This window comes from Anopheles marshallii, chromosome 3 (genome assembly GCF_943734725.1).
Source record: "Anopheles marshallii chromosome 3, idAnoMarsDA_429_01, whole genome shotgun sequence".
NCBI classification, from domain to species: domain Eukaryota; kingdom Metazoa; phylum Arthropoda; class Insecta; order Diptera; family Culicidae; genus Anopheles; species Anopheles marshallii.
In genome coordinates this window covers 39766262-39778590 of record NC_071327.1, presented here as the reverse complement: position 1 = coordinate 39778590, position 12329 = coordinate 39766262, and the positions used below count along the sequence as shown (strand labels likewise).

At 42.5% G+C, this 12329-nt stretch overlaps 1 protein-coding gene across 1 annotated transcript; it reads left to right on the top strand.

Annotated features, from left to right (window-relative positions):
- The first annotated feature begins 1474 nt into the window (after window positions 1-1474).
- LOC128716059 (protein cappuccino) lies at window positions 1475-12042 on the top strand. The gene is made up of 8 exons (XM_053810982.1): window positions 1475-1865; window positions 4855-5481; window positions 6255-6986; window positions 7583-7749; window positions 8222-9644; window positions 10401-11471; window positions 11555-11852; window positions 11931-12042. The coding sequence occupies exons 1-8, from the start codon at window positions 1475-1477 to the stop codon at window positions 12040-12042; spliced, it is 4821 nt and encodes a 1606-aa protein (XP_053666957.1).
- Window positions 12043-12329: the final 287 nt, after the last annotated feature.

The window sequence follows — 12329 nt, the reverse complement described above, 5'->3', positions numbered from 1 at the left end:
TTTCCATTCTTCGGTAGTGTTCGGATAATTTATTTTTAGCTTTTTCCACACACCGCACATCCCGTACGGCGACGCCGGAATGGTAACAATTGTATTTTCCATGCTGATATAAAGTCATTTCCATGCCGGAAGCCGAACTGTTCATGGTTCATGGTTAAAAAGCATAATTTTTCGAAGCTGTTTACGCTTTGCATCGTCGAGGTTATTTTTATAACAAATGGATTCGATCGAATGTGTAATATAACAAAAGTAAATCATTTGTTGATGTATCAGAATTTATTTCACAAGCAATTAATGGAATATGCTTCGTTTAAAAACATAGAGCAACCTATTCCTCGCCATACCTCGGGGACAACATCCAGCATGTTCACGCACAGTGCACTATCGGAATAATGTCGTCATGCACCCAAAGCATTTGACAGCAAACAACAATGCTTTCAACCGAAGCCGGAGCAATACCACCATGAAGAAAGACACCACAAACGCCTAGATCAAGCAAAGATTACACTTTCGTTGCGGTTGGCTTTACGTCGCTGCCACCATTCGGCGGTGATTCGGTCGTTTATTTGGGCCTCCCCATAGCATGCGAGCAGTTGGAAGGCAGTAGTTCCATTTTACACTCCAACGCAACTGGAAGCAACAGCAGAGAGACGTGCGCACGTTGAAAGAAATGCACGTGAAGATCGTGAACGTTACTCACGAAGAGGAACGCACGCACGTACACGTGCTAATGGTGTATTCGATGAAATATTCACGTTGCAGTGCAGATACGGTGCATGCCGCAGTTTAGCATATCTGTCGTTTTCAAACGTACGCATGTTTGAAACTTGAATTTCCAGCGAAAACGCGCGCCAACTACAAGCCGTCGGTATTGCGCAAGTCAAGAGTTCGATTCGGGTGCGAAACAAGCGTCCCACAAACTGAGCGATCGAATTGCGAAACCGAGGCTAGTGAAAACAGTGCAGAAGCAGAGTGAGAGCATAGTGAGAGTGAAAACGATGCACCGTGAATGCAGGTGGAAAAGTCCAAACGCAAGCAGCGAAAGGTGTGTGCGACGGAAAAATTCATATGCCGTGTGGAGCCGCGCGTGTAGTCGTGTTTGCACTATCAAAGTAACCTTGTAAACGCCTGAAAATCGTGCAATTTCTGCCGCAATCTGTGCCTTCAATGCTATTGCTACACCGCAACGATCGAAGTAAACTGTGCCAGGATGCCGTTGAACGGGAAATCCTGCAGCCAAAAGTGCTTGGAAAGGTGATTGTGTTGTTGTCTTAATTGGATACCTTTGCAGCAAACGCTGCTTGCCACCATTTCCATTTAAGTGCTAATGATACGTGGAAAGATAGTCACACCTCCAAAAACCCCCCGAAAACCGCTCACAAAACGCTGTTCCATCGCAGGAAGTGATTGAAAAGTGGTGGAGTAAATCGAAACACGCACGAAAACATAAGGATTTGACAGGACTTGCGTTGTGATGGGAAATACGCAGGCACATGCAGCCACACAGCCGAACGCTGCGTCAGCTGAGCAGCAACCAACCTCAAGGTCGTCCAAAACTCCGTCTCTCTCCAAGGGTCGGAGCTTCATCAAATTCGGCAAACGCAAGCAGCTGTTGGTGGAGCACGATGGCCAAACGGGGATCGGTGCAAGAGTTGGTGTCGAGGATGACGACACCAAACCCGACCTTGCTGCTGCTGACACGGAAGAGGACGGCTTTTCGAACATACTGCTAGATACGGCTGCTCACTTGAACCGGAACCACTCACACCGTGAGCAAAATGGTAACTTCGGTGAGATAGCCGGACAATCAGCTGATTCGAATTTGCGCAATGATGAGGAGGAGTTGGATTACATCCAACAACAAGGTACGTATTGTAAATAAACAGTAAAACAGGATCGAATGTCGCTAATCATACGCACACGGTACATAAATATGCCCTGAGAAGCGGTGTCGCCTTACTTCACCACGTGGTAAATAATACACCGATAACACTTTCTCGCGTCATGGTTGACTTCATCTACCCGGCTGTCGGAAAATTTGCATACGAACTAGATAAAAAATATGTTTCAATTTTCACACCGTATCAGTTTCCTTCGAGTGTTCAGGTGTGATTTTGGCACCGGAAAGAAACGTGACACTTGCATGCGCACGATATAAAAGTATAAATTTCGTTGTTCATCAAACCATTCCCAATACAGTCAATAAGCACTTTTTTAACAAGTTTTTCGCATAGCGAGTAAAACTGATTGCTATTCTGGGCCGTTTGATTGGACTTTTGGTTTTATTACTAACTGTCGAAGTCCAAACATAAGAGTTAAGGCACAATAATAATGTCCTAATTAATATCGCTAAAAACATTCTGTTGATGAACTTGTAACGCTGCGTAATAGTTTAGACTTGAAAACTCTAACCAGTCCAAGCTCATCCCTAAAGCATATGCAAGAAGAACTCAAGGAGTTACAGATAGATGATGCCATGGCAAAAGTTTCTGAAGCAGGACGAAACATTGATAACTAATTTAGAGACTTTTCATTAATCTTCCGCTTATCGAGTTGTGCGTACAACGACTGAAATATTAGAACGTATTATACTCCTTATTACGAGTATATTATCAGTACTTCAAAAGCGAAGCACATGCATCACATCCCGAAAACAGTATATCTATAATAATTTTAATTGGACAACCAAAAAATTAACCAGCCAAACTTGTATAAGCTGCAGCGCAATAATCGAAAACTCTCATAATGAATGAATTAATATTGCTATATATTGTTACAACCTTCTTCACAAAATCCATATAACTATTTCAGTAAGCCTGAGTCAATATTTATATATTTTTGTTCGTTTCTCCTAGAAACTTTAAACACAATATAAACAAATGTATTACATTTCAAATTTAAGTAAAATTGATTATAATTAATGACCACAAGGCCTTTGGCCGTCATCATGGAAATAATAACAAATAACAATTGTATTCATAACTTCCAAAGTAAATCACTAGCATCATAAAGCAGAAATGTTATACCAATGCCACAGCCAACACGTTGGGGAACCATTACTGGGGATTTACCTGGTGTATAAGTTTTTTTTTTAATTTAAACACATAAGATTCAGGGTATTTTCACCATATTTTGATTCGGAGAAATATGTGTTCTACACATTTATCCCATGATACTAGTTTGCTGGAGGAATTGGATTTTGATTTAGATACATGGTGTTGGTAACAATTGCTAACTATTTGTTGACTTATTTTGACTATATTTTCATCTTTAGCTGATTGGTCCAGGTCTGGAGAGATATGACTTTTTATGCGTCAGTGTAATGTATTATTGCATTTTTGCCTTGCGATCATTCCTCCTTTAATGCAACAATACAATCAGCCATCTGCTGATCGGATAATTTCAGACAATAATGTTGTTGTTTGTACATTTTATAGAGATTTTGAACCTCTCGGATCACTTTCATCTCTTGGGGTAAATAGTAGATGTAAGAGATAATAAAGAGGGGAAAACTACGGATAAGGATTTGAAAAGTGTGTAGAGTTAATTGAAGGTAACTCAAGCCTTTGGGCCTCCACGACATCAGACCAAGCAAGAAAGGAAAAAAGAATCCTCTTTCAGACGAGAATATTGGCAATTGCAGTGGGATTTCCGATTTCCTCAGGTTGAATTTTGCATTTTAGCGCTTAGAATTCCTGAATTATCACTCTAGCTTCTAGTGATATGTTTGATGCATTTTGGTTGACTTTGCATCGTAGAACCACTGCAATTTTTCGTCTTTAATGGTAATTGTCCTTCGGATCTAACTTACTACTTTCGTATGTTGTGTTGATCATTTGTGATCAGTTGTGTTGAAGTAGTTTGTCCTCTTACCGTATGTTACTTTTTTACTCGCTTTGTAAACTATGCAATGTACTCACTAGCTAAGTGTCAATATTTGATGACACAAAATGTTGGCATACTCCAAATGTAGCGTAAATAATTGCAATGCTATGTTATGCTGCTAGTGATATCTTACTAAACAATAGACGATATGAATTTATTCTGTCTCTGTAATAAACTGGTTTGTCAAACATGGTTCCTTCCATCCTTACCGTCAAAATAACCTCAAGATGTCTGAAATTTCTTGCTTTTCTTTTTCGTAGCTAGATAGTCAATCCTGCATACGGGGTATTGGTCCGGATGGGATTTTGTCCCGGTCCTAGCGTGTGAAGACAGACACCGCTACCAAATACACCATAGGCCCGCTATGCTTAATATGAAATATTTCTACACTGACTACATGGCCAAATGTTCAACAACGCGTTTTAACATGTGCAACAGCCGCATAGAACAGTGGATTAATTGCTATTGGGTTTATTAAAAGCAATGCGCTTAAGATAAACTGCATAACAAAAATCTCACTAAATAAACCATTCTGTAAACCCGCTACAATATAACATTTTTTATTGAATAATTTAAATGTATAAAGCGTTCTTAATATTTAAAATTGCCCTATAACAACCATGAGTATTTTTAAGCATAAGCAGTTTTGTGTACTTTGGAAAGATAACAGATAGGATGTCACTGAATTAGAAGTTAATTTTAAACTAATTTAATTTAAGATATTAATTAGTAGACTACGATTTACTTTTGTAATAATCATTTGTGGGGCATTGTTGAGATCCAGGGAAGATTGGTTACATCTTTAAACCATCTTCCAAATGAATACGTTTACACATATTATGAGAATTATGAAGTTATGCTCCCATTCGCTCATATCTTGGTTTGAACAAGCTACCTTACTTGAGCGTGTTTCTTTGTTCTCCTTTCACGATCAACACGAACATACGCACATTAAAACTGAACGACCAGCCTCAACTGGCGGCAAACCATCGATGCATGCAAAAGATGCGTCGCGATCCGTTGATGACGCAATGTACAAGACTAGCCATCAACCCAGCCCGGCCGCGACGATGACGACATCAAACGCGAGGGGCACGATCACAAACCGAAACGCATCATCCACACACCCACCCGATCACTGTAAGTCGCTGACCTGCTTAGGGACGCACAAGCACCATTCTCTGCAACAAACGCTACCGCCCCACCGTACATGCCCGCCGTCCGACAGTTCTAGTAGCACCGGTCGCGATAGTACGCTCACTGGCAACCGCGAATGCAGCACCGCACCAATACAGCGGCAGGATAGCGGCTTGCCGGTCGCGACGCATTCCGTTTCTATAACAACAAACGACGTCGAAAGCCCCACCCAGCCAGCCCACTGCAGTCAGGCGGCATCCTCCCATCTACGCAGCAAACCAGTTCCAGCCACGGACAACACGTTCGGCGATGGTTGTGGTGGTGTTGTCGGCCAACAGCCAGCGAACCCGATCATTGTCACTACCGACTCGTGGAAAAGGGCCAATTCGCTCAATCAAACTCCAACCGCGCGTGAAAGCCAACCATCCACCAATTCGTGCGCGGCGTTACGCAGCAAAGGTTGGTGTGGTGCATATTTGATCATTTCGTCTTTTGCGTTGTTTGCTTTAGAAAGAATGCAACAAGTTGCAACTGGTGTTAACTGAGATAGTTCCGATGATTTGTGCATGTTTGCGAGTGAAATGTTCCTTTACTCGAAGGCTTTCGTTCTAGCTTACGGAGCGTCGCAAACGATAGAACAGGATAGGATGACGTGTGTACCGTTAATTCTAAATTAAGTGATCTTTCCCGGTATGAATAACCCCAACGTAGCAACGAGACGTGTACAATGGTGAATTCTCCATAAGACCGCCTACGAAACTAGACCATTCCATATATTGTTTCTTCGCCCATTCTTTTCATACCCGAACACGATCGGAAGAAGCAAAACATAAGTGTGTCTGGATATTGGACAGTGGGCAGCGTTGCCAACATCACGCACACTACACTCATTGATAGAATCTATGAATGAAGTGAAGAACGGAATGAACGATATAAGTTGAATGTGGAATTTACACACTAATGCTGTACAATTTGTTGCGTTCCTGTTGCGTTTCAAGTAGCTCTTTTCGAGTAATTAATTTGAACCGATTTAGTTTTCGTTTTTTTTGTGAAGCTTTTCTAAAATTGTTATTCGTAGCCATTTTTATAGTTAATTTGCTTTTCCAAAATGAATTTCCTGTATTGTTTAGAAGAGCCCTACCATCTTCAAACTAGCATCCCCTGCAATGCAAGAGCAATTTCATGCCTTTGCTTGGTACACCTCAATTCAATGATATCGATCTCTTTTGTAGATACACCGAATGTCATACACTTGCGCGACCGTACCACATCTTCAAGTTCTGACTCGATCTTTACGGATCCAGCATCACCGCAAGGCGGTTTTGCGACCGAGATTAACGAGGCATACTATTCAGAAGAAAACATTTACGATCCAAACGACACCCCTAGTTCGACTGTCTGTGGCAGGTCCCCTGGTCTATCTAAGCTAACCATCTGCAAGAATGATTCACTGACCGTCGGTGGCACCGATATTGAGCGTGAGGCGTGTCTGAGAGCGAAACTAGCGTGCGAGAATGTGTTCCAGATCAGTGTTCCACCGGGCAATGCAAACTACGCTGACCGTAAGCCATCACCAGCGAATCTGCACATCGAACACAACGTGAGCAACGTCTGCATTGAGTCAGAAACCGTCGTGTATGACTCATCGGAATCATCTTCACCATCCCCGGATGACATTATGGAACGAAAACGGGTGCCTCTGTCCCATCGAAGAACGGGTAGTGCCACCGTTACCGGTAGCAATGGTACCGGAACAGCCGCCATGGGAACACGTGTTCCCACGAATGGGAAACCTACGAAAGTGCTGACCAAATCGAACCTTTACGTAGGTACAAAATTACCGGTGTTAACTGACCGTAAAGTCAGCTCGAATAGCATTTCGGGCACGACTCCGGCCAACAGAGTTATACGACCGTCTTACGTCCCGGAAAAACTCAACTTTTTTTCGTACGAAAAATTTGAAGGTAAAACTCCATTTTCGCGGCATGTGTGGAGTAACAAGTATCCGCCATGCTTGTTATTTCTTTGCCATTTACATTTACTCATTGTGTAGACTAACTTTCGCACTTTGTGAACATATTGCAACCGATAATATGAACCATCCGTAATATCACGTTATGATTTGTTTAGCATTTGCATGTGTTAATATTTGAAATTGTTATGAAATATTGGTGGGCAGATATTTGTGAACAAAAGTTACCACCTTCGAGTGCCTTGCTAAAAGGAAAAAATGTCTGTCTGCCTTATCACTTATCAATCTCACCTCACAAGAACATCACACATCTGACTATTGCGCATGCTATGTTGTATCGCTATCGCTATTGTATCCTTATCAGTAGATGTGGCAACATTTATCTATACAAATTGTCATCACACACTTACTTCAAGATGAAATGAAAAGCTAATACAAAATATACACTATATCATAGTTCCTATTCACAAAACGATCGTCAAATGATCTTAGACTGTACATCAGAGATATTTTGCTATTTGTGTTTTATCAGCTAGTAGAATCGCCTGTGAATTACAATTAGAACTGATGCATTGATCTCTATTTTAGGACATATGCTCATGAATTGGTTATCATCATCGCTACCATCGAATATCCCAGGAATAAACGAACAAGACCTGCAAGCTCTCCTATTCCAGTACTGCACTAATCTTCTTGTTGCCGGTGTTATGAAACAGATACCTGATAAACATGCTCCACCACAGGATACTTTTCGGGTAAGATATACTAAAAACATACTAGTTTCAATTTGCATACAAATCCCATTCGGTTGCCGAGTTTAACGATCAAGAAAACCTTGACGAAAGTGCCGCAGTAATATATCATGTAACGACACCTTAAGTTTATGGCTTATCTCAACGGCAACTCACTTAGCAGCGAGTTAAATTGGACGCACACTAGCAGGTATCGGACGATAACGACTAGTGTTGACAAACAAAATGAAGAGACTGCTGTGACATGATAACAAACGGTTCACGCATTACGCATTGCTTTGAGTGAAGATTGGTTGCATGTAAACAAGAATGTACAAGGACGGTAGAATGTAAAAGTGTGAGCGAAAATGTTTGATAAATCAGTCAGATAGTTTAGTTCTGTGAGTAAAATAACATCAATGCGATTTAGTGCTATTATGTACAACCAATACGAAGTTGATCTGCTTATTGCTCTGCTCTTTTGGTTTCTTTTTAGACGAACCTCATGTACCAGTGGACGCATACCGAGCCACCAACACCGACACCTGTTACACCGGGTCGACTTGAACCACACGTCGTTTGGCCACACGTTTCGGTAACACAATCCACTACGAAGAGCGTTTCTCACCAAGCAGCTAGCACAACTATAGAGCAAATCACCGGCAGCGGGTCTGATAACGGTAAACCAATGGAAACCACCGGACAGGATCAGCATGATGATCAAAAGGCGAATGATTTTCAACTTCTCCGGCGTAGAATCGCAAGCTGCGAAACGATCAGCCAACTGAAGAGCATTTTGCAGGAGCTATTCTTCAGCTACAGCATCCCGGCTGATGTGGTGGGAATGACAAAGAATCGCAATATAAATGATCAATCAATGAACACTAGCCATGATCTCCTCAATGGCACTGATTGCACAATATTTGACAAAGCCAGGACCGATCTGCTTAACGAAACCGAATGTACAGTGTTTGCTGCATCTACAAGCACTCCAAAAAGGAAGTCCATAGTCCAAGAAAACAATAGCTCAAGCAGTTTGGAAGCGTCTCCAGACCAAGGAGCGCAAGATGACCAGAAACGACCTATTTCTGAACATGATACAACTGCGATTGCGCATCACACATTCCTGAATACCAGTATTACTGCCAGCAAGATCAGCGATCTTCCAGAGCACTGCACAACTTGGTCCTTCAACGAAGCAACTATGCCTAATAGTTCTGCGCAGCGTGCTCCATACGCGAATTATGTCTGTGCTAGCTGCGCCAAATCGCTAGCGTATGCAAGTACATTGTCCACAACCTTAGCTCAAACTGTAGTCGAATCTGCTAACAGCACAAGAATCGCAGATCGTACGGTTCCAACAGACAGCGCACAGCCTGCGCTAGTAACAAGGGAAACTCAAACCGACCCCAGCAATACAGTGCATTCCCAGGACGATACTGCCATTCCATGTCCTTCTGACATTAAGCCGGCATTGCCACCACCACCGCCACCTCCACCGCCACCACCCCTCTTCAGTTCTTCACCTGCGAATGGGGTACAACAGTTGGCTCCACCACCTCCCCCTCCACCACCACCTCCTGCACCTTTCCAAACTGCATCATTACCACCACCTCCACCTCCACCCCCGCCAATGCCAATCACCGTTGGCAAACCACTCTCCGCTCCTCCACCACCTCCACCGCCTCCACCATTGGGGATGGGCCCTGCGGGAGGAGCTGCTGGAATAGCTTTGACAGGACCACCACCGCCTCCGCCAGGTGGTATTGGTGGCGGGCTTGGCACAACTGGGCCGCACATGGCTCCACCACCTGGACCAGGTAAATTAGCGTCAAGTGCCTCCACTACTGCGAACACCAGTGGCCCTCCGCCACTACCACTACCCATACCAGTGCCCGGAGGATGGTATGCGGCGAATAGTAAGCGTTTGTTTTTGTTCCCTTCAATCTCAATCTTTATCCCTTCAATTGTACTTTTCACATTTTTTCACTTTTCCTCGGTAATACTCACGTTTTCTCGGTTGAAAAATAAAAAATCACAATAGCCATAAGTTTAACTGAAGAAATTTGAGTAACCTCTGTACAATTTTGGAAATGCGTAGAACGCTTGTTTTCTATGTCTATTCTATCAAGATCGTTTTATTTGCCAGGTGCACCCACATAATAGTTAGTAGCGGTAGTAATAGTAACGAGCTTTTTAAATTTTTACATCTTTTAATTATACTTTGAAACAAAGTACTTTTGCTCGGCTTTTTCGTGTAAATTTTCTTTTTTCGTCTTTTCGTATGGGCATATAATATATATCTCTTATGTTTTTTGTAGATTTTTGGTATAATTTAAAATGCACTTTACAATTTTGTTGCCACCCTAAAACTGGTACTGTATTTGAAACACTTCACAAAAAGGATTGTATATTTTATGCTGTTTTATGAGCCAGTTTTCAATCGATTTGTTATTAACTTTTCGTTTTTTATACAATATTTCACTTGCACCACCTGCGCGAAATTTAAGTAGATTTTAAATTACTCCTCAAAATGACACTCTTTTTACTACTCTTCCTTGGTTATTAGGTCCCCAATTGTTTGTGTTTCCGTTGGTAGTTTGTGTCTCACAATCGTAGTTATGTTGCTAGCAATACAATACACACTAATTACAAGTTTAAATTTCTTCTACCAGTTCTTCGTAAACAACCGGTAAATCCGCCTAAACCGATGAAACCCCTGTACTGGACCCGCATTATAGCACCGAAAAGCAGCGCTGGCAAAAGTTCAAACCTGATGTCGACGTCATTGAATGACGAAACAGACGGTGCATCCTCCATATCCAGCACAAACGGCACGGATGCTACTAACGGGGGAGTACAATCTGTGAAGGTAGAACCGAATCCTTCGCCACCGATATCACTGGAGCTTGAAAAGCGCTTAGGTCTGTGGCAGGAGCTTGAGGAAACAAATCTTGACAATTTGGAAGAGTTTACCGAGCTCTTTTCACGTCAAGTAATCGTACCGAAGCTACGGGAAAAGGTAGAGAAACCAGAAAAAACGATTAAAATACTCGACTGCAAAAGGTCCCAAAATGTGGGTATATTCGCCAAGAGCTTGCACGTGGAATGGGACGAAATTGAATGTGCTATATATCACTGCGATACGTCCGTTGTTAGCCTGGAAGCGATGCAAAAAATCCTTGAAATAAAAGCCAGCGATGAGGAGCTGATGCAGATACGCGACTATGCCGAGAGCAGTTTGGCCAATAATAACAATGCGATCCCGCTCGATCAACCGGAACAGTTCCTTTTGCGCATATCAAGCATATCGTTCTTCTCGGAGCGCATATCCTGCATCGTATTTCAGGCCGAGTTCGAAGAACATTACAAAGGCGTGTCGCGTAAGCTCAAAACAGTGAAACAAACCTGCGAGTTTCTTGCGGAGAGCGAAGAATTGAAACATCTCTTCTCGATCATACTGACGCTGGGCAACTTCATGAATGGGGGCAATCGTACGCGCGGACAAGCGGATGGATTTGGGCTGGAGATTCTAAGCAAACTCAAGGATGTCAAGTCAGCCGACACTAATACGACGCTCTTGCACTTTATAATTCGTACCTATATCAGCCAATGTCGCAAGAGTGGAATCATACTTCAGGAAATAAAGCTACCCATTCCGGATCCCGGTGATCTGGATAAGGCCGTAATAGTGGACTACGACGATTGTCGAACGCAGCTTACAATGTTACGCTCAAAAACAGAAGGTAAGTGTGGAAATCGGTCATCGTGTTTCTTCCTTATAACGTTACGAAGTTAACCATGATGGCTACCACGTTCCTGTTTTCAGAGTGCCGCAGGACTGCCGACAGAGTAATCCAAGAGTCGACGGAAGATCATTTGCATCCATTCAAAGAAATTATGGAAGAGTTCATTGAAAAGGCTACTGCCCGCATTGAAAAGCAATTTTGCAAGCTAGAGGAATGCTGCGAATGTTTCGTTCGAACAATGCGATTCTACCATTTTACACCGAAAACCGGCACACTGGAAGAATGCAAACCGGAAATGTTCTTCGAACTGTGGCTACCGTTCGCACACGACTTTAGAAGCATTTTTAAAAAGGAAATGCAGCATCACTTAAACGAACTGTAAGATTAACGGGCCCTGTTTCATGCTTCATTCTTTACTGTTGTCGAAACCCTCTTTATTTGTTACTTTACTTTCAGTTTAAAAAAGACCAAACGTACATCAACGGCACCGTCCGGTGCAAAACAAGCCACAGCGAAAGTTAAGCCAGGCTCGCTAAAGGAACGTATGAAACGATTGATGCAGAACTAACGCACCAGCTGTGGTTGCGAAAGTTGAAGGAGAGAAGGTGGCGTTGTAGCGCTACGACTAAACAAAAACTTATAATAAAATGTTAATGTAAAAACTTACATAACAATCCTCCGTAAGTCCTTGCAGAGTTGTTAAAGTTCGTTGTTGGCTCTTCATGACCGTTGTTTAAACTACTACTGAATATCTGCGAAATCGGACGCTATTGTTAAAATCATCAATCCCAAAACCGGGCAGTTGAAATGAATACGGTACATGAACCCTTTATTACTATCTCCACGTTTGTGACG

Bases quoted from the DNA above. Each gene is read 5' to 3' on its own strand.
- LOC128716059 (XM_053810982.1), top strand. From the start codon at position 1,475: ATGGGAAATACGCAGGCACATGCAGCCACACAGCCGAACGCTGCGTCA. The intron at 5,482-6,254 runs GTTGGTGTGGTG...TCTCTTTTGTAG, and splicing joins CGCGGCGTTACGCAGCAAAG to ATACACCGAATGTCATACAC. The intron at 7,750-8,221 runs GTAAGATATACT...GTTTCTTTTTAG, and splicing joins CACCACAGGATACTTTTCGG to ACGAACCTCATGTACCAGTG.